This window comes from Felis catus, chromosome B1, assembly GCF_018350175.1.
Source record: "Felis catus isolate Fca126 chromosome B1, F.catus_Fca126_mat1.0, whole genome shotgun sequence".
NCBI classification, from domain to species: Eukaryota; Metazoa; Chordata; class Mammalia; order Carnivora; family Felidae; genus Felis; species Felis catus.
Window position 1 is genome coordinate 35798899 of NC_058371.1, and position 22647 is coordinate 35821545.

General features: G+C 52.3%; 1 protein-coding gene across 4 annotated transcripts in view; it reads right to left on the bottom strand.

The window, feature by feature from the left end:
• The window catches only part of BMP1 (bone morphogenetic protein 1), a 43546-nt gene continuing 20899 nt past the window's right edge, over positions 1-22647 (bottom strand). For 3 of the 4 annotated variants that reach the window (XM_045055405.1, XM_023252509.2, XM_023252510.2), the window contains 12 exons: positions 21375-21477; positions 17848-17964; positions 17455-17600; positions 17161-17356; positions 13981-14106; positions 13095-13255; positions 12530-12710; positions 8423-8548; positions 5142-5269; positions 4526-4739; positions 2668-2918; positions 1-743 (listed from right to left, as the gene is read on the bottom strand). In XM_045055405.1, coding sequence (XP_044911340.1) covers positions 609-743; positions 2668-2918; positions 4526-4739; positions 5142-5269; positions 8423-8548; positions 12530-12710; positions 13095-13255; positions 13981-14106; positions 17161-17356; positions 17455-17600; positions 17848-17964; positions 21375-21477 — 1884 coding nt within the window. In that variant the 3' untranslated portion in view covers positions 1-608. Of the gene's footprint in view, positions 744-2667; positions 2919-4525; positions 4740-5141; positions 5270-8422; positions 8549-8846; positions 9213-12529; positions 12711-13094; positions 13256-13980; positions 14107-17160; positions 17357-17454; positions 17601-17847; positions 17965-21374; positions 21478-22647 lie in introns of those variants that run through there. The other variant, XM_023252511.2, reaches the window with a different exon arrangement.

Consider the following 22647-nt stretch of genomic DNA (forward strand, 5'->3'; position numbering starts at 1 on the left):
TGGCTGTAACACTTTCAGTTTATTGGCTGGTGTGCCCTGGTGTGGCTGACCAGCCGCTGGGCCTGAGAGAAGCCCCGTCTTGTTTCCCCACCCCCTCTTCTGCAGCCCCTCACGGTGCATCCTGTGGGACTCGTATGGAAACTCACACCCCAGGAAGTGGGGAAATAGGGGCTCAAAAAAACCATGTCGAGGTTGGAGAAGGGGTGGGAAATGTACATTACAATGAAGCTATGCCACCGGCTATACACAATACGGTGCACTTAGAGAGGGCAGGGAAGATGGGAGGGTCTGCTGACAGACGCTCTCCCCCCCAGGCCAGGCCCCCAGAGAGGAATGGCCACTTCAAGTGTCTCCGTGAAAGCTCTGGCTCCCTGGCCCTGGCCCCTTGTTCTGGTGGGGGCAAGGAGGAAGGGATCACGGGGAAGGGGCTCACGAAGCAGTCCCATTCCCCCGCCTCCTGAGGACAGCCTCACCTGGACCATCGGCCTGCAGGTCCTGGCGCCTGGGGGACAGGGACGGGATGCCCACCTCCTGCCCACCTCCCACTGTCCAGTCCAGGTGACTGAGGGCAGCAGGCCTCCCGCCCCCGCCCCCGTGTGAGGCAGTGGTCATTTCTTGCTGTGCAGTGTGTCCTGGAACTTGGTGCTGGTGAACCGCAGGTGGAAGCCTTTTTTGGTGATGGTGTCATCTGAGTGGAATTTCACCAGGACAGAATCTCCGGCCGAGTACACCTCCTCAGGAGGCTGACAGAGGAAAAGGATGGGCATGAGGCTGAGGCTGCTGTTTTTCCTCCCCAGGATCCCCCGCTCTAAGGAAGGTGGGCGGCTCCCAGACATTCACCAGATTCCCCCAGCCCCTTGAAGCAGGGGGAAGACTATTGATAGCAAGAGTTTAAGGGGACACCCGGAGGAGGGGAAGAAAAGCAGGGGATAGAGGAGCTTGCCTTAAGTTCAGAGTCACACTTCATACCCAGCGCTGCTATTAACGCTGCTATTAACAAGTTAGTTGTGAAGTCTCAGGCAAGGCACTGTCCCGCTCTGGGCCTCACTTCCCTCAAGGGCAAGCGGGAGTAAATGCTCCCTGCTCTCCAAGCTCAGAAGGGCTGATGGGGGTTGTGGGAGGGAGCAAATGAGAGTGTGGTTGTGAATGAGTTTTGCAAAGGGAGTGGGTTCTCTGAGAGGCTACCTTCTCACTGTCTCAGCTGCCTTTCGGAGAAGACAGAATAGCTGGGTCCTCCAGACATAGCTGTGGCCATTCCCCTCCCATCCTCCCCCAGTTCTGGCCATGGTTGGCTCTAGGCGATGCCCCTGCCTAGCTCCTGCAAGCCCCTCCTTACCTCTGTGTACAGGCCCTCAGAGTGAGAGCCGCCCACAGAGCCTCAGCACACGGATGCCCTTGGCTCTCAGGGCACAGAAAGCATCATTTCCGAGAACCTTGGGGACATTTCCAGCAACCCTGCCAGGAAGCCCTGACAGGATTGGGTTCCTTCCCCAGGTTCCCTCCCGTTGGCTCCAGCCTGGTGGAAGTGTCTGGAAGAAGCCACCTGGGGACACCCAATTTGGTGTGTGGCTCACTGGAATGTGCCAAATCAAGGGAGTTACAAAGGGCAAAATGGGGAGGGGGTGCCGGCTTGGTGACCAGGGGATTCCAGAGTGGTGAGCCAGGCGGGGGAGGGGCCTATGTGCTCTGCTCCTGCCCCACCCCCCCACCTCTCCTCCCTGTCCCAGACCCTGTGAAGCAGAAGCTCTGTCCTAAGGGCACATTCAGCTGGCTAATGCTGGGCCCAGCAGATGCTGCTGCTGCTCCAGGAAGGAAATTTAACACTTCCTAAGGTGCCCAGGTTACACTGGAACATAGCCATGAGAGAGGTGAGGGACCAGGGAGGTGAGGGGCAGGAGGGCGTGTGTGTTTGTGTGCGTGTGTGTGCGCACGCATGCACGGGTGTGTACTGGAGAGGAGAAGACGGTGTTCTCCGAAAGGGGAAAGGATTCACAAAAAGAAGCCACAGCTCTGAGAGGAACATAAATCCACCTTTGTCATTTTCCTGTGGCTTCAGTTAAAATCAAGCAAACTTTTGCCCACTGCCTCTGAAAGTGCCATTTTATGGACCAAGAAGCAATGCTCAGTGTCTGCTTGGACAGTAGCACCAAGGGCTTTGGGACCAGCTGGCCTCCCACCAAGAAGGGAAACTGGCAGTAGAAGAGATGAGGGTGTTTTTATGGCTCAGCCAGATGACTGGTTAGCACAGTTCGGCTCAGGTCCTAGGTCCCTGGCTTTTGCTTCAACCTCTGCCCCCGACCCTGGGCCCTGGTAAGCTGCTTTGGGACTGGAACAAGGGCGGGGGGGGGGGGGGGGGGGAGGGGGTGGTAGAGGGAACTCCATCCACCTCCCCGGATGCAAGCTACCCTGTAGGTCCAAACAAACTGGTGCTGAGCAGGCTTGGGTCAGGGCAGGGCCTGTCCCAGAGGATGCAGAAACCACAGTGTTGGGCAAAAAAGGACAGAGTTTCCTGGGTGGGGATGGCCTAAGGCAGGGCGGGCCTCTGTGAGCAGCCACCCACCAGGCAGGGTCTCCCAGCTCCTGCAAAGGGCCAGGCATGTGCTAGCACCCATACCAGCACCCCACACCTGCAGAGGCAAGGGCACTGGGCAGGGGGCGGGGTCTCACCCCTGAGCCGCAGTAGCGCCCCAGTCTGGGGGCTGTGCTGTCATAGCCATCGAAGAGCTCCATGTAGTCGTAGCCACAGTCTGTCTCCTCCTCCACCTCGAAGGTCTGGAACACCAGCTCCACGCCATATCCTTCCTCTGCCACGATGACCCATTCGCAGTCCACCCCCCCAGGGTAGTTGTTGTCACCAAACTGCGCATGGGAGTAAAGATCCTTCGTCTTCACCTCTGCCCGAACCTGGCCTCCACACTCTGTGGGGGAGGAGCAACAGGATTGGCCACCACTCCCCGAGCATGGCCAGGGACAGGGTACCGCGCCTCACTGTGCTGAACCCTCATGGCTCGATGGAGAGAGGGCCACATGGCTAGGGGCGAGTGGGTTTGGACCTGCCTGGGACGTGGCCCAGAACAAGTGCTCTGCTGCTCTACTTCTGGATAGATGCCCACAGAGGACCAGGGACACACCGGGCTGTTAGGCAACTCTGAGCTGAGGCACTGGGGAGGGCACGCTTGTCAAAAGAGCACATTGCTAATTTGCTCCAGCTGATGGCTGTCATGGAAGAATGTGGGCCCTGTGTTGCCAGGGCTTCCATTCTTAAGAGAGAAGAACCACATCTGGATTTTCTGCGAAAACTCTTGATTTTTCAATGTTGGCTCACATTTTTAAAAAACACACTGTGGGCCAAACAGAGCGGAACTGAGGGCCAGATAGAGTTCTGGGCTTCCAGTCTGTGACTGTCTGCTGGGAGGGGCAAATGAGAGCATGCAGGACAGGGTCCTCAGCGTCCATCCTCCTCTGGAAGCCCTCTGGCCTCTAGGAAATCTGGTGCTTATGTCTCCCTGGAGGGGTGAGGAGGGGGTGGGACAGGGCCTGAGCTACAAGGAAGGATGAGAGGCTCTGGACCCAGCAGTCCTGGGGACTCCGCAACAGGTGGCTCAAGACCCACAAGGAGCCTGTGAAGCCCCCATCTGACACCTGATGTTCCAGGCCTCCCAAGCCTGGGCTCCAGGCTTCCTCTACTGCTGCACTGTTTCCACTTCACTACTGTCCTGTCTTTACATACCAATTGCTCAGGCCAAATGAAATGACCTGCGGTCACCTGTACACACCCAGAGCTGTCCTGGGATTGTGGCTGTGCCTGGGCTCCTCCCCCTGCTGGAATGACCCCACCAACTCCTGCCCAGAGCTAGACCTTATCATGTTTTGTCTCATGCTATAACTGTCTATGCACGTCCCACCTCACCTCTGGACGCGAGTTCCTGGTGTGCAGGGGTGAAGGGCTCATGCCTGATTCACCTCCATAAGCCCCTCTGAGTCTTGCATACAGCCAGAGCTCAGCAAATAGTTGTTAGATAAACGGACAAACGATCACTAAGTAGCCCCTCAAGGCCTGAGATGTTTGTCTGCTTCATTTTTGTGACCTGCACTTAGAGCACTGCTTCATCATACATGTTATGTGTTAATAAATATCTCTAGACGAGTGACTTTTGGGTTTGGAATGTGGGTGGGCTGCCACACAGTCAGGCGTCCTACCGCTGGGGACTGTGGGGCTTCCCTCCCCATCCCTGGATTCCCCACCCACTGGCGTCACTGCCCTCTGTTTTCCGGCAACTTAGCGGCCCCTAATCGGGATCTCTCCCACTCTCCCTTTAGTGCTCACTCTCTGCTCCCCTGCCCGGCCCTCAGAACACAGTCTCTGTCTACCCAGGCCATAGCTCTGTCCATCTGTCCCTTCATACACTCTTTCTAATCCCCCTGTGAAACTCCAGAGCCTGGGCCTGCCTGTGAGAGCAGGATCAGCAGAAGCTCGCAGAACAAGACAGCGTGAAGACATTGGGCTAGCCTGAGATGGCCTTACCTGTGGAGTGGGATGCCTGGAAGCCCTTCCTTTGGACGGAGTTGTCGGAGTAGAAGCGCAGGAACATGCGGCTGCCCGTGGCCAGGACAGGCTCAGGCTTCTTGCTCCCACAGAAGCGGCCCAGGACGGGGGCCTTGGCGTCACGGCCATCATACACCTCCAGGTGGTCATAGGCACACTCAGGCTGGGACTCGATATCCATCTCCACGAAGGTCTAGAGGGCACGAGGGAGGACAGCAAGTTCAGAATGCGTCTGGGGGGGGGGCAGCAGGTGGCCCCAAATCTAGGCCTCCAGACCCCAGCTGATGGAGACCAGGGAAGCAGCCCCTGCCAGGGGCACTTCTGGTAGCAGTGAGGGAGGACCCGGGAATGGGTAATGGCAGGCACACCCCCAATATGTACTGGGACCGGGCCTCTGTCCAGACTTGGGGCTCATGAGGATCCTCACAGGGATGACAGCCCTGTGGGCTCAGCCAGGCCACCAGCCTGCACTCTGCATGGCTCTGGTCAGGACCTCTGAATTACCCAGAGCTTTGGAACTGATAGGAAACAGGTGGTAGCCCGATGGCATGGAAGAGCAGGGGTCCCCATGCAGGCTGGGGTGTGGGTACCTTACCAGCTTGACCCGGTGGCCAGGGGTGCTAGAGATAGCCCAGGTGCACTCCTTCTTGCTGGGATATTTGTCAGGCCAGTTGGGGCTGGTGATGGTGCCGCTGGTGGATGTCACCTTGTGGTCACAGCCGGCTGTTGGGAAGTGAAGGTAAAGGGATCAGCAAGAACCTCGGTGCTCTAGTGCCTCCTGTGAGGAAAGGAACAAAGCCCTTCCCTCCTGCCCTCCTTGCTTCTTTCTCTTGTCCCCCACCTACAAACTGATGGAAGGCTTACATTACTTCTTTTCTGTTCGGTTACCCATGGCCGGGGAAATCTAGCTGCTTGCCTCCAAGCGAGGTCTGCCTGGCAGCATCCATGAAAGCTGCCCTCACAGGCACTCCCGTGCAGATCCCTGGACCTTTGAGGCCTCCGGCCACACCCCCTCTGCCCTCCATGATGTTGTCATCCTCTGGTATCCTGCCACACTTCCACATTCACAGAAGACTTTGGCACCTGACTCAGTTCTTTACCCATTCCTGCTGCCATCCCAGGTGATGTCAGCCAACACTCTAGCCTCTCTGTTCCTGACCTTCTCAGCTCTATTGGCACTTATCTTCTTCCTCTCAAGCCGGGCTTGCTCATGACCTTACTCTAGGCCTTGCCATCACCTACCATTTCCTGATGCTACAAACACATCACCTCTCTGTGACCACTTCCTGTTCTTCCAGGGTGCTCGGGCCCTCACTATCCTTTCAACACTTCTTCAGCTTTAGAGAGACTTCCAGGGTCTTGATCCTTCTATTTTCTCCCAATATTTCCTCCTTGGTTGACTTAACTTGCTTCCCTATCTGGCTGGACTATATGGCTGATCATCCTGGCTGCTCATCAACATACTGTCCTTCTACTGTGTCCTCTCGGAAAACCCCATCTGCCTCAACCACTGGGAACCGAAACCACTTGATACTCTTGGATCTGTCCTTCACCACCTCCACCCCTTACCTCCTCAACAACGGCTCCAAATCTTCAGCCCTCTCCACTCCCATCCCTTCCCTCTCAGAAGATCACCTCACCTCCTGCCTCCCTGAAAAAAATCAGGGCCTCAGATATGAACAACTTAAGCTTCCCAGCCCCTCCCTGCAAACTCACCTTCCTCCTCCTCGTCTCCAAAAAGGAGTCCCAGGTCCACCTGGGTACTTTTGTACCACAAATTATCCACCCTCACTCTCTGTGCCATCTCTGCCAGCCTGTGGACCCTCCTATGCTTTGCCCCACCCTAAAGTAACTCCCCCACAGCCCTACATTCCCCTCTAGCTGCCACCCATCCTTTCTCCTTTTCTTCTCAGTTGTTCTTCAAGAAAACTTGCTATTATCCCATTCTCACTGTTTATGGCTCTTTGATCCATTGCAATCTGCCTTCCCACCTCTGAGAGTGTGGCCTCACAAACGAATTTAAAAGCTGATGTTCATGATTTATTATCATCCAATCTGACAGGTTTCTTAGGGAAAAACAGGCGGCCAGTGCACTGTGGGCTGGGGAGGAGAAAGGGATGGATAGGTGCCTATGGTCAGCGGCTCACAGGATGAATACACAGCCATGAGGCCCAGAGAGCAGGGTGCAGGCTTCCCAGAGTCCCTGTGGAGGCAGGTAGAGCTCCTGGCTCTCCACAGTGGACCTATGGGCTGTGTCCATCATCCTTCTGTGGTTCTCCAAGGCCACATTCACTGTTCTCCCCCATTTATACACAGGTCTTTGGGGCCCTCTAACTTCTCTGTGTGTGCCCACTTCTCCCCTGGCTAGACTGCAATCTTCCTGGGGGCAGAGGGACTCCCCTCTTTTTTTTTTTAGTGAGCCTTATGCCCAATGTGGGGCTCAAACTCACGACCCTGAGATCAAGAGTTGCATGCTCTACCAACGGAGCCAACGAGGCACCCCAGAGGAACTCCCCTCTTGAGGTCCCTGCAGAACTTTGCACAACCTCTGCAAGGAGGAGTCAGGAAATACTGATTTGTAATTCGCCTATCATTTGAGTGAGGAATCATGAGTGCTTCTAAAATGACTCAGCTAAGTACAGGTCGTCCACCCTAGAAGTGTAAAACCTCTCACAGCTATCTTGTTAATGTTGATGTACTCTTTTTCACACAGTACACACAGAGAGAGAATGCACTTTGGAGAACCACAGAATAAGGTCCCCTCCAGCTAAAAGACGTGGAGGCCCTGTGAATCAGGAACTTCGTATTCGGGTAGACCGAAGTAATCGGGTTGGAAGCTCTTTGGTGTCCATTGGGTCACTGCTGAGTGCTTCAGTTCTGTTTATTTTATCCAGGAGTTTATTTGTTTATACCTTGGTTGTCCACCTAAGAACAGTGAGAAGAGGTATTTGCCAGGCACTGTGCTAAGTGTTCAAGCAAGATCTGTAAACTTTAGTATGCTGCAAGGCAGTTACCATTGTTAATCATCTCATGGGTGAGGAACTGGAAGCTCAGAGAGGTGCAGTGATTCACCCAAAGTCACACAGACATTCAGTGGCAGAGCCAGGTCTGTGTTGTGCTGCTGGGATAGTATGCCCCAGCAAGCGGGGGACACAACGGCATTCGGGACTTGGAACAGGCCAGTGTTGTAGCATGTCCAAAGAGCTATCAGATGATGTTGGTGATGATATGAGTGCTGTTTTCAAATATCTGCAGGGCTTTAGTGTCTGGGAGGCGGTGACCCTGTTCTGAATGTCCCCAGGGGTCAGCAGTGTGACCAATAACGGCTGACATACGACTGTGCTTGCTATGAGCTCAGCACTGCTTGGAGCACTTCAGAGAGCCCTGTGCCCTGATGAGGTAGGTCTATTGCGACCTACGTGTCACACAGGAACAAACAGAAGTGCTCAAGGGTGCGCAGCTGGCTAAGCAGTGGGGCTGGGCCAGGCAGCCTGGCTCCAGCCTGTGCTCTCGACCTCTGTGCCATCTCGACTCTCTGCCACAGGAAGGTCGTTATGAAGACAAGGACTTGCCCATGGATTTTAAGAAGCACTAAGATCAGTCTAAACATGGAGCCTGGGGATGAGTGTGAGCCCCTCCTCTCCTAACATGCACAAGGAGACATGGAAGCATGTGTGGCTTGGATATTTTGAGGAAGGAAGAATCTGTGGGCCAGGTGGGAGGCAAAACAAGGTAACCTCAGAGACCACTCGTGACCTTGAGTCTACACCGGGCCAGATGGAGATGGCACCCGTGTCCTCGTGTCCCCAGCCTCCAGTCCTTTGGGCCTGCTGGCCCTGCCCTAGGGGCTCTGGGCGCTGCACTGGCAGCGCTTACCTTCCTTGCAGTCGTGTTTGTTGTCATGTAGGACGAAGCCACTGCGACACTGGCACTCATAGCTGCCGAAGGTGTTGACGCAGTCTTGCTGGCAGCCGCCGTTATCCTTGGAGCACTCGTCCTTGTCTGCAGGGGAGCAAACAAGGCGGGCCCAGGTCTGTGCAGGGCTGAGGTCGGGGTGGTCACCCCAGGGGAAGCGGGAGGCTGGCTGGGTTTCCTCCCCCCGGGGGGGCCAAGGCCACGGTGGGGTCCAGGGCAGTGCATCCAGCGGAGCCAGCTGAGTGGCCCAGCTGTGGGGAGAGAAAGTAGAAGTGGGGTGGAGGGAGGGCTGGGGGCTGGAGCTGACCAACATGGGCACCCTCTACCATTACCTGCTTACTGGACAGACGGACAAGTGGAAAAACAGACACACGGACAAGCAGACTGCAAGAGAAAGGAGCAGGACGCAGGGGTCCCTCTTTTACTTCACAACAGGAAATGTCACAGACACCATCAAAATGGGAGGGAGTGGGGGCAGGGAAGGTCCCCTGTCCATGGGAGGGGGGGGACAAGGGGAGAGGAGAGCACCAGTTCTGTCCGGCCAGAAGGAGGCAGGCCGGAATGGCAGAGCGGAGGTGGGGGGTGGTCGGGCACTGAAGCCCCCATCCCATTCCGTCCAAGGTGAGGTTCCTGAGTAACAAAGGGTCCGGGAGGCCTGGCAGGCCTCACTGGGGGGTCCGGTTTCTTTTCTGCACTCGGAATTTGAGCTGGTGGGGGCGTCCCCGAGGGGGCTGCAGAGCGGGCCTCTTTTCTGAAACGAGAGAGAGAAGGAGAAAAGGGACCAAGGGGTGGGGGTGGAGGGCAGGGACCAGGGAGGGAGAGCAGTGAAAACCAACCCGGGGCCTCAGAGGCAGATTCACAGGGCAATGCGGGAAGGCGGCGGGACACACATGCAGGACGGCCATGTCCGGCGCAGCCAGGTCAAAGAGGAAGAGCAAGTGGGAAGAGGCACAGCGACAGAAACAGAAAGGAAGAGAGCCTGCGGCAGGAAGAAGGCCTGGAGGGGTAGGCACGAGGCCCGCACAAATGGAGGGAGAGAAACAGAGTCTCTGGTAGAGGGGAGCAGCCCACGGAAAGGGTGGGCCCGGCTGGGAGCTCCGAGCTCTCACTCTGGCTGCTGCAGCTACAGGCTGTGTTTAGACACACACACCCACACCAGCATGCCCACAGACACGGGATCCCTCGGGGATGTACTGCGGTCCCACCGGGGCAGCACAGACACTGACCCACAGGTACACCACACTCAGGCGCAGGACCCACAGGCAGACATAGAGACCGCATGCACACATACCACTGGCCAGCCATCCACCTGTGTGCACGTGTGCATAAGGGACACACACTACTTCTTCCCACATGTGTGTGAGGAAGCGTGCGCTCAGATGCATAGGCAGGCACTCAGGGGCCAGTACGCGGGTATAAAGACACAAAAACACAGAGACCACAGGCTCTTCAGCAGACCTGTGGACTCAAGTGTGCTCACACATGCAGCTGCTCAAGTTCGGGTCAACCCACACACGCACTCTCCCATGAGCACACACACACAGAGACACAGGCTACAGGCATGTGTTTGTCACTCCCACACATGCTCCAGTCTGTCTGCGGTCACTCTGGGGACTGTGTGCTTGGCACAGAGGCAGGTGTTCAGGGAAGCTGTGTAGATCGAACGGACACCCAGATTTCCAGAGGGGAATCGTGAGGTAGAAAGATGTCCGCTGGCATTCAAATGGGCAGGTGGGGTCTGTGACAAAGGTGACCCTGTTCCTGGTCTCCATCAGTAGTGGAGGGGCCTGAGCACTGGCTTCCGGAAGGCCCGGCTTCTCCACTCCATTCTCAGGTGGGCCAGACCCCTTAAGGCCCGCAGGAACTCAAGGTCAAGAGGTGGGATCCCCAAGTCCCTCCCCAGGGCTCCTTCTCAGTTACAGCCTCACAGGGGATCCTCGCTGAGGGCCCTGTGGAAGCTGCCGGCCCTGCAGGAAGGTGGGGGTGAGGGGCACCCTACAGCCCAGAAACTCGCCTGTGACTACACTAGGAACTCTAGGGGCCCCATCTTACAAATGGAGCAAAGATTTGCCTGAAATGTTTTGAACCCCACACCTTCCCTATATGTGCACCCTAAACACCTAGTACAGTACCTGACACATAGGAGGGGTAAAAGAAATACCTGCCCAGTAAACGAACGAGTGCGTGGGCAAGTGGGTGGCTGAATGGATGAGTGACAGAAAAGTGAGTCCTGAGGAAGGCCTGCTGTAGCGTCCCGGGGCAGGGCTCTGGCATGGGGGGGTGGGGAGTGGGAGTGGCAGCCTCACAGCCTCACCTCAGAGGAGCTGAGGAGCCAGGGAGCAGGTTGCAGGAGGGGCAGGAGCGGGGAGGGTGGACATGGCCCAGACAAGGAGACGGCACTCACCCTCCAGTGCCAAATGCCCCGGAAGGTGGCTGGGGTCAGACTGAAGGTCTTCAGGCTCTTTCTTCTCGTTCTTGGCTTAGGGTCTCCTCGCTGGGTGTCCCAAAAGTCCAAAGAGCCCCCCTCCTGGGGGGCCAGAGTCAGATGCCCCATGCCCTGAGGGCTGAACGAACCTTGATGCCCACTGGTGAGGGTCCTCTTCAGGTTTCTTAGGTAGCAGGGCATTGCACGTGTGTGTGTGTGTGTGTGTGTGTGTGGCTGTGCACGTGTGTGTGTGCGTCTCTGTGTGGGGCTGAGGGGGCAGGTGGCCCAGTGTCAGGCCAGGGCAGGGCAGTACCCAGGGGTGGAGAGACCTGGGCTCTAGCCTGACAGATGTGTCGGTCCCCCTCCCGCCTCTGAGAGTCAAGTAACAGAAGGGCAGAAAGAGACGAGAGTAAGCAGGTAATGGTTTCCCCAGGGCTGAGCCCACCCCTGAGTAGGTGTTACATCCCCTTGGCCCTCTGGTGAGCACCCTGTAGGAGTTCCAGGTGGGCATAGGGAAGAAAAGGATTCGCATTGCAAGGGGAGGGGGTCTCAGCAAGCAGTGGGGCAGGGGCTGTGGGGCACTTTAAGCAGAGCAGGATGGCTGGCAGTGACAAGCAGGGAACCAGTGCACAGGGGCAGTGCATGGCATCCAGGTGGGGCAGGCAGGGGTGCAGGGATGCAACATAGGGGGCTTGAGGATGCAGGACCCTGGGCAAAGGGGGGGGAAAAGGAAGGCAGTGTGGACTAGGCCATGGGCTTCCTGCCTTCCTGCTACCCCATGCCCGGCCCACCAGGCCAGCTGGAGATCAGGATCCCTGGGCCACTCCCATATAAAACCAGCTGCTTCAGCCACTCCCTCCACCTCCCACTCCCCAACTCAAGTTCACGGAGTTCCCACCCCACACTATCAACGTCCCAAGTCAAAGAGTGCCTCTGAAAGACCACCAGCCTTGCCCCAGGATGAAGGACTGAGGGAAGACTAAGGCAGGGGGCAGGTCTCCTGGGACCCCTGGAGGCCCAACTCAGAGAGGTTGACTGCATTTTAGGCCTCCCAAGAATGGGTCCATCAAAGGGGCTTGATCACAAGCCTTATACGGGGCAGCTCTCAATAAACATATGCTGGTTGGATCTGAGTCCCTCACCTATGGGCTGAGGGTGAGTGGGAAGGCTTTGGTGTTGATGAGAGGGAGGCTCCTCATCGTTTCTGAAGGCCTCGGCATGAACCCATTTGGCATGTGGGTCTGATTAGAGATGTGGCCGCTGCCAGATAATCTGCCCCACACACTCCAAGGCAAACACCCTCCTCCTCTGCATGCACCCTGCGTTCTCTGGCCATGCTGAACTCCCTGTTTCCAGGGCCTGCCCTCTCTGGGGCCTCAGTATGATGGCTCCTGAAAGGAAAGCCCTCTCCTTTCATTTCTTCATGCCTATGTACTGCCCATCCTCAGGCTGGTTCCCATACAGCCCAGAGGGTTCAGGAGTAATGGGGTTCAGGAGCAGAGGGGTTGGCCTGGTGGTGGTGGGCTAATGGGGGGAGCAGGGGACAGACCCTGCTGGCCTGGTAACAGAGAGGGCTAGAAAGTGCAGGGGTAGTGTGGCAGGGGGGAGGTGCGGTGGGCTCACAGCTGGGTAGTCCGGGTTACCTGAGAAGAAGTGGGCCTTGAAGCCCTTTTTGGAGACGGTGTTGTCAGACTTGAACTCCACACGCATGTTGTTGTACTGGGAGGTGATGACCTCGGGCTTCTCGGAACCACAGAACTTGCCATGTAGCTTGGAGTCAGCCGTGAGCCCACTGCGTACTTCCACGAAGTCATACTTGCACACCTGCAGGGCAGTGCAGCTCTAGGCCTGCCTCCTCCAGGAAGCCTCTCCTGACCACCCCCACCTGGGAAGGCTCCCTTTTGTCCTTTTGTCTTTAGTCACCCATCTTACATAATCTAACAACTCAAAAAGGTGCCAAGCCACCCCCACAGGATCCTCTTGCGCTCCCCACACAAGCCCTGACTGAGTCTTGCCTTGCTCCACATTCCCCTGTGCACTCCCTGACCTTCAAGCCCTCCTCCCCGACCCTCCCCTGCTTCCTGGAATTGGGAGCAGTCTCTCCTCCTCTACATTCTTTGGGTATTTCATATGGAAGGAAGCAGGCACTGAGCCGAGCTCCCACGCCTCAGACCTTCCTGAGTCTCCTCAGCTCTGGTGGGCACTTACGTCATTGCCTTCCGTCTCGAAGAAGTCGAACTGCAGGGAGATGCGGTACTGGGTAGGGGCCACCAATTGCCAGATGCAGTTTTTGTTAGGGGGGTACTCCTTGGGCCAGCCTGGGCTGGTGATGGATCCGTTGAGCTTGGTGAGGAATCCACCACAGGCAGCTGTGGGGACAACAGAGGTGGCATCAGCCACCAGGAGTCCCCACTCTAGGTAAGGGCCAGGGGTAAGGGTGCATTAAGGAGAAGAGGGGGATGTGTGGATGCCCTACAGTCCTGGGGCTTGTGTCTGGTCTCTCAAGGATGGGAGGGAAGCAGGTAGGGTGAGGGGTGTACCTTCAGAGTATGAGGAATTGGGGAGTCATATGCATGAACACTCTACTTTCTCAGGGCCTCTGCTAAGAAGGAGGCGGGGAGTGAAGGGCTCAGGGAAGGCTAGGCCGGTGGGCAGTGAGGACTGGAGGCAGGGAGAGGAAGGTGGGTAGAGAAAAGACACACAGCAAACCCAGGTTGAGCTGCAGGTAGTTGGCAGGGAATGCTCTCACCTCAGGGGCAGGTATAGGGAGAGGCTGAAAAATCATTGCCTGTCTGAAAACAGTGGTTTCCAAACTGGGGATCATGACCTTCAAGAGGATGATGAAATCAATCAGCAGGTCATGATCAGCATTTTAAGTGAATAAAAATGAAAAAAAAAAAAAATACCAGAGTGCATCACACCTGGTAAGTGTGTTCAGGGGGCTGCAGGGCTGCCATATAAAATGTATTCCTTGTTGGTGATGAGTGAAGAAAGTGCTAGGGAATCTGGGCTTTCCCAGGAAGGGGTGTGTCCAAGGGCTTAAGAGATCTGGGCTAGAGGGTCTGGGCCCTGGGGCTGTGTTGGAGGCACTCACCCTCACAGCGGCGCTTGTCCGGGGCCAGCTCATACCCAGGGTCACAGCTGCACTTGTAGCTGCCCAAGGTGTTGAGGCACCGCTGCTCGCAGCCCCCGCGGTTGGGCCGTGAGCACTCGTCCACCTCTGCCAATTGGGAAGAAAGGGTGTCAGTGACTGCCAGGCCAGGGCCTGCTTCCTGTGCTCTGCTTGAGAGTCAAGTCCAGTGTCCCTCAGCCTTCCTGTGACCACCTCCAGCCCCACTGCCGGGGACAGGAGTCAGCTGTGGACCACTCAGCTTTGAGGCTGTGGCCCTCCCTACCCCAGCCAGCCCCCCAACTCGGTCCCCAGGGGTTCCTACTCCTGAGAGCCCCAAAGGGACAGGTAGTAACCTGAAGGAGGGGACAGGTAGACCCCACAGAGCCTTTCTTCGACCACAATGGCTGGGCTGGTGACCACCACCATTTATTGGTGCCTCTTGTGTGTCATTCCCCAGCCTTTCTTCATTTATCCTTCAATCCTGACATGACCAGTGATGGAGGGACTGTTACTATCCCCATTTTACAGATGAGGAAATGAGGTTCAGACAGATTACCTGTCCACAATCACACCGGTAAAAGAAATCCATGCTGCCTTGCTTCCTCCCTAAGCTTCTATGGCACTTCCTGCCTCTATGCCTCACTGGCATTTCTTCTACACAAACTTTTGGACTTTAAGGCAACTCCTGAACTACTATTTCAATTCACAGTTGAGCACCTACCACATGTCAGCTACTTTTACATATGTGTGTCATTTACTCAATGAGATATGCAGTTTCTCAGTGCAGTTGACCTCTTCTCCCCAGTTAGGCCATAAATTCAAGCACAGGGTACCATGGTCTATGCATCCCTCATAGAATCTCTGTGTAGAATGGGTGAATAAAGAAGACATGAAGTCACCACAGCAATATTCACAATAGCCAAGATGTAGAAACAGCCTAAATGGTCACCAACAGATGAGGATAAAGAAAATGTGCTACAGGATTTAGAAGAATTAATATTGTTAAAATGTCCATACTACCCACAGCAAACTATAGATCCAAAGTAATCCTGACCAAAATACCATTTTGCACAGAACTATAACACATTATCCTAAAATGTGTATGGAACCACAAAAGATTCCAAGCAGCCAAAGCAATCTTGAGAAAGAACAAAGTTGAGGGGCATGCTCCCATATTCCAAACTGTAGTGCAAAGCTATAATCAAAAACAAATAAATCAAAATGGTATGGTACCGGTACAAAAACAGACAAATAGATCAGTGGAAGAGAGTCCAGAAAAAAAACCTCATGATTATGTGTTCAATTATTCTATGACAAAGGAGGCAACAATATACAATGGGGGAAAAGACAGCCTCTTCAATGAATGGACAGATCAGACAGCTACATGCAAAAGAATGCAACTGGACCACTTACTTACATTATACACAAAAAGAAACTCAAAATGCGTTAAAGACTTAAATATTAGACCTGAAACCATGAAACTCCTAGAAGAAAACCAAGGCAGTAAGCTCTTTGGCATTGGTATTAATGATATTTTCTTTGGATCTGTCTCTTCAGGCAAAGACAACAAAAGCAAAATAAACAAATGGGACTACGTCAAACTAAAAAGCGTTTGCACAGTGAAGGAAACCATCAACAAAACAAAAAGTCAACTTAATGGGAGAAGATATTCACAAATATTATATGAAATAAGTGGTTGACATCCAAAATATATAAAGAACTCATAAAACTCAATATAAAACGACTATTGATTAAAAATGGGCAGAGGACCTGAATAGACGTTTCTCTAAAGAAGATATACAGATGGCCAACAGATACATGAAAAGATGCCCAATATCACTCATCATCAGAGAAAATGCAAATCAAAACCACATTGAGATATCACTTCACACCTGTCAGAATGGAGAGTATCAAAAAGTTAAGAATAACAAGTGTTGGTGGAAGATGTGGAGAAAATAGAACCTTCTGCATGTTGGTGGGAATGTAAATTGGTTCAGCCACTCTGGGAAACAGTATGGAGATTCCTCAAAAATTTAAAAACAGAACTACAATATGATCTAGCAGTTCCACTTTTGGGCATTTATCTGAAGAAAATGAAAACACCAATCTGAAGAGATATATACAGCCCCATGTTCACTGAAGCATTATTTACAACAGCCAAGATATGGAAGCAATTAAAGTGCCCATCAATAGATGAATGGATAAAGTAGATGTGGTACATACATACAGTGGAATATTACTCAGCCACAGAAAAGAATGAAATCTTACCATTTGTGACACCATGATGGACCCAGAAGGTATGAGGCTAAGTGAAATAAGCTAGACAAAGATAAATACTGTATGATTTCACTTACATGTTGAATCTAAAAACAAAACAAATGAACAAACAAAACAAAACAGAAACAGACTCATAGATATGGAGAACAAACTGATGGGTGCCAGAGGAGAGGGCGTGGAGGGATGAACAAGATAGGTGAAGGGAATTAAGACGTGCAGTTTTCCAGTTATAAAAAAAAAAAAAAAGCAAGACGTGGGGATGTAATATACAGCATAGGTAATATAAGTCAACAAGATTGTAACAACTTTGTAAGGTGATGGATGGCAACTAGACTCACCGTGGTGACCATTTTATAATGTACATAAACGTTGAATCGCTATGTTGTACCCTTGAAACTAACAGGATATTGTGTGTTGATTACTCTTCACTTTAAAAAATGTGTTATATACACACAGTGGAATAAAAATGGATGAACCTTATGAACATTATGTTCAGTAAAAAAGCTAGTTACAGAAAGACAAATACTGCAGGATTCCACTTATACGAGCTATCTAAAATAGATTCAATAAATGAATGAATGAATGAGTAAATGAATGAATGAATGATGGCTGCCAGGGGTTGGGGGCTGGGGGAAATGTGGAGCTGCTAATCAAATAGGCATAAAGTTGCAGTCAAGCAAGATGAATAAGCCTTGGAGATCTGCTGTAGAGCACCGTGCCTTCGGCCAGCAACATGGTATAGTACACTTACAAATGCATCCAGAGGACACATCTCAAGCTACGTGTTTTTACCCCAACAAAACACAATTTTAAAAATTAAAAGAAGGAATGGAGGAGATGGATTGGCCATGGGGGTGGGCCAGGTGGGGAATGGGGAAGGAGCACCTTTGAAAAAGTTGACAGCAAAGCCAGCTTTGTTAATGGATCCATCAGAGACGAATTTGAGCCAGAGGCGACTGGAAGTGCTCTTGATGTCATCCGGCTTCTCGTAGCCACAGTAGCGCCCGATGAGGGTGCTGCTCTCACTGTGCCCATCACGCACCTCCAGGTAGTCGTAGGCACAGCTGTCATGGCGCTCAATCTGAGGGTCAGGGGCTGGATCAGCTGGAGCAGCTCTGGTGGCCAGGGCCCAACACCAGGAAACCCACAGCAGGTGGGACAGCAGGGTCTCCGACCTACCTCAAAGGACTGGAAGGTGAGGCCCACGTGGAAGCCCTCAGACACCTGGATCCGCCAGATGCAGACTTTGCTGGGCCGATAATCATCAGGGTAATTGGGTGACTGGATGTGGCCATTGTCCTTCTTCACATCTCCCCCACAGATGGCTTTGGGGACACAGGGTGAGGTCAGTTAGAATGCTCTGCTCAGCTCAAGAGCCCCTCTCTCCCCTCCTTCAGTCCTTCCTATGTACCCCTCCCCCCAGCTTCTTAGTGCCCCCAGGCCTGGCCAATTCCACTGGGGTCTCTGCTTCCTCCCTCATGCTCCCTTGACCTTGCCCTTAGTGTGCCAGGAGTGAGCGTTTTGATCCCCAGGGACCACACCCAATCCTCCCTCGTCACTCTTCTTCCGTACCTTCATAGACGGCAAAGAAGCCCTTCCCGACCCAGTTGCTGCTGCTGCGGAACTCAACCCAGAGACGGCTGTCGGTGGAGACAATGGGCTCGGGGAGTTTGCCCCCGCAGAAGCGGCCTGCGCAGACAGTGTGGACAGAGGGCAGTGAGGCCTGAAGTGGGTCCCTCTCCCCTCCCTGCTCCAGGGCTGTCCCTCCAGGGAGCCTGTCCCACCACTCTAGGGGCTCAGGGGCTCAGGGGCTCTGGCCTTGGTCTGCACTTGGCACACAACCTCAAGGCCCTCCAGTTGGCCTGAAACCAATCTAAGGTCTAGTGTGGTCTTGAAGGGCCAGAGAGTACTAACTTCTACAGGATTTTATGCACTCGAGGAATAGAATATGAGTTCTGGGAGGAAAGGGGACTTCGCACAATATCAAACTGTATCTGTGTTTTAGTTACCTTTTTCTAAAAGTAGGCTTCACGCCCAGCACGGAGCCCAATGCAGGGCTTGAACTCACGACCCTATTAAGACCTGAGCTGAGATCAAGAGTCAAACACTTAACCAATTGAGCCACCCAGCAGCCCTATTTACTTTTTTCAAAGAGCATATTATCATTACTTTTCTTATTTGACCTTCATGCAAACAAGTAATAACCAAGAACAAACTCAGCTTTCTTTGCACATTTAGAATGTTTTCATTTGACCAAACGCAAGAGGTGGCAGAGGACCCCAAATAAATCCTAGAATCTAGGGACTGGGTCAGAAAATGTCCCCTTTGAAATAAAACCTGACAGGAATCTGTGTAAGCAGATGAGGCTGGCCATTTGTAGAATTCTTTGTAGTGGAGAATCAAGTAGGGATGGTTTGTGTGTTCTGAGTAAGATTGGGTGTTTCCCAACCTTCAGCAAGGGACAGAGGGTGCTGACCCAGGAATGTAAGCTATGAAAAAGAAACTGTAATCTTGGAAATGCTAACATGTCTTCAGGAGGAAGTGTTGTAATGACAGCTGCTTTGGGTGACTAATAAGAAATATTCAAATATCAGAAACTGGGGGGAAAAAAGATGGTTAGTAACGGTTTGTCATCCTGCTTCAGACACAGGCTGTGGAGCAAAGACTCTAGTGACAATGAGTAGTCCCGGGCTATTTAGGGTTATGTCCAGATTGGAGAAGGAGAATTCACACAGCTCCTCAGGCTTGACGCAAAAGCTTCTTTTGGCCCTAACTCCATGTCCATTAAAATAACTTCTGTCCTGTGGTTCTGACTACACATCCCCCACTTACTCACCACTCCCCACCACCAAGGGACAAAGTATCCTGTGCAAACAAGTCTGTGCCAGGTAGGTAGGCCTCTGTGGTGTGCCAGGCTGCATTGTGGGTACCCTTAAGCCAGACCTTGCAGATAGAGAAAACAGAGCCTCTGAAATTGCCCAGATGAGGAGAGCCTGCAACTGTGGAGATGTGCCTGTCTGTCTCCCTCTGTCAACTTATATGACTCCCCTGACCCACACACTGAGAGTCACCTCTGAGGGAGGCCCAGAAACCCATACCAAAGACCCTAAGATCCAGACTAGGGAAGGGATTTGCCCAAAGTTATACACTTGGTGATGGAGTTATCAGGCACTGACTCTATCAGGAGTCCAGTTTCCCACACCAGATCACCCTTGGCCAAGCTATGGGTTTCAGGGGAGGATGAAGAGAATATGAGTAGGTGTAGGAAGGAAGTAGCCACATCAAACTGAAAAGCTTTTGCACGGTGAGGGAAATGGTCAACAAAATGAACAAGCAATTTACTGAATGGGAGACGATGTTTGAAAATCATACATTGGGTAAGGGATTTCTATCCAAACTATATGTAAAGAATTTACACAATTTAATATAAAAAAACCAAACAACCCAATTAAAAAACGGGCAGAGGACTTAAGTAGACATTTCTCCAAAGAAGACATATAGATGGCCAACAGACACATGAAAAGATCCTCAACATCACTCATCATCAGGAAATGAAAATCAAAACTACAATGAGATATCACCTCACACCTATCAGAATGGCTAGTATCAAGAAGACAAGTTAAAAAAAAAAAGGTGGGGGGCGCCAGGGTGGCTCAGTCAGTTGAGCATCCAGCTCTTGATTTCAGCTCAGGTCACGATTCCAGGGTTATGGGATCAAGTCCCGCATCAGGCTTCATGCTGAGTGTGGAGCTTGCTTAAATAAGACCACTGACAACAGGTTTGAGGAAGTGGTGATAAGGGAACCCTTGTACACTGTTGATAGGAATGCAAACTGGTGCAGCCACTCTAGGAAACAGTATGGATATTCCTCAAAAATTAAAAATAGAACTACCGGGGCGCATGGGTGGCTCAGTTGGTTAAGCGTCAAACTCTCTCTCTCTTTTTAATGTTTATTTATTTTTGAGAGAGAGAGAGGATGAGAGAGAGAGAGAGAGAGAGAAAGAGGGAGAGAGAGTGGGAGAAGGGCAGGGATGGGGAGACAGAATCTGAAGGAGGCTCCAGGCTCTTAGCTGTCAGCACAGAGCCTGACATGGGGCTCGAACCCACAAACCATGAGATCACAGCCTGAGCCAATGTTGGACATTTAACTGACTGAGCCACCCAGGCACCCCTAAGTGTCGGACTCTTGATTTTGTCTTGGGTCATGACCTCATTCATGTTTTGTGAGATCAAGCCGTGCATAAGGCTCTGCGCTAACAGTGTGGCTCCTGCTTGGGATTCTCTCTCTCCATCATTCTCTGCCCTGCCCTCCGCTCAAAATAAATAAATCAACTTAAAAAAAAAATCTAAAAAAACATAACTACCTTATGATCCAACAATTCCACTTTTGGGTGTTTATCAAAAGAAAACGAAAACACCAATTCAAAGAGAGATATGCAATCTCATGTTCACTGCAATATTATTTACAACAGCCAGGTGATGGAAGCAACCGAAGTGTCCCTTAGTAGATGAATAGATTGAATAAGATGTGGGCTATCCATATCACTCAGCCATAGAAAAGAATGAGATTTTGCCATTCGTGACACCACGGATGGACCTAGAGGGTATGATGCTAAGTGAAACAAAGAAAAATACCATATGATTTCACTTATATGTGGGATCCAAAAACAATACAGATGAACAAACAAAGCAAAACAGAAACAGACTCATAGATACAGAGAACAAATTGATGGGTGCCAAAGGGGAGGTGGTGGGAGGTAGACAAAATAGGTGAAAGAGATTAAGAGACACAAGCTTCCAGTTGTATACTTGATCTTAGCCAGAAGGCCGAGAAGTGACACAAGCTTCCAGTTACAAAATAAATCAGGCATGGGGATGTGATGTACGACATGGAGAATATAAGCAATAATATTGTAATAATGTTGTATGGTGACAGATGGTAACTACCCTTATCATGGGGATCATTTAGTAATACATGAAAATATTCAATCACTGTGATGTATACCTGAAACTAAGAGGGTATTACATGTTAATTAGACCTCAATTCACACAAAAAAGAAGGCTCCACAGAGGAGGCAGGGGGCAGGCTAGTGCCTTACCTCGGAGGGGTGCTTTCCTCCAGAAGCCGTCTCGGACCTCCACGTAGTCATACCAGCACAGGCGGCTGCGATACAGGTCCATGGACGTGAAGTTCAGAATGATCTAGGGGAAATGGGAAGAGGAAGAGGGTTACACAGCTCCCCACCAGCCTGGCCTGCCGGCCCCATGACCACTGCCTGCCTCACTCTGCATAAATAGTGAAGGGGCTCAGAAAAGGAGCTCCTGGTGCAGAGACGGCACTCCTCTCCCCAGCTGTCTGCCAATGACGGCCAGCTTTCTCAGATAACTCAGTCATCACTTAACATACATGGCCTTGCTGAATATCTGTATAAGACCAGAGGTCTCATTTTACTGATCCCCTTAGTGAGGAGACACTGGTTTGGGTTAAACAAACCCATCTCTCCTCCTGGTCGACTTAAATAACACCAATCACAGCACCATCAGAGGGATGAGGTGTCAGTGATAGGAAGGGCCCAGGGTGGCATGTGGGTACCAGGGGCTCTGAAATGGAAATGAAGGGTCCAGAGAGGAGAGGCAGAGAGACGGGCTGAGTCACCCATCATCACATATTCATTGAATGTTGATTCCAGGCAAGGGGTCATGCTAGCTGCTGAGGGGAATACCAGATCTGAATCCTTCCTGTGAGTGGGTTTAACGTCCGTCCCTGTCAAGGGGCTTAGGATTTAGAAGGATAAGAAATACACATGAAAAGCTCACTGAGTAAAAAAACTCCGACTCCACACACATGGGCCTGGGTTGGAACGTCACCTCTGCATTTCTTGCTGGGAGTCCTTGGGTAAATCACCCAACCTCTCTGACCTCAGCTGCCACGAGCATGAAATGAGGAAAGAGCACCTCACCCTGAAGTAGCACCTCGTAGGTACAGCCACCGCCCTAAGTGCCTCCTGTTCATGAACTCATTTCAGCCTTTGAACTCATCAAATGGTCATGTAATACTGGAGGAACGTTTGACACCTTGGTAAATACCAACTCTCCCCAGCCGGTGGGCATATTAACAGTAGACAGGTACACTTTCCAAGAGGGAAATTGCTTTAGTAGTTTCCAGAATGTGCCCCCAAAGCCTCTTTTGTATCTAGAGTCCAACAAGCAGGAACAGTTCATGGTGACCTCAGAGGTGTATACAGTGGACACAAATGGCCCAGGAACCCACCTGTTAGGTCTAGCTGGCTTCTCTGCTGGAGGAAAAGGGGACAAGGTGTATCTCCCCTCTGGCTCACTGCAGTTAGAGGCAGTCAGAGTGGAGGTGAGAAT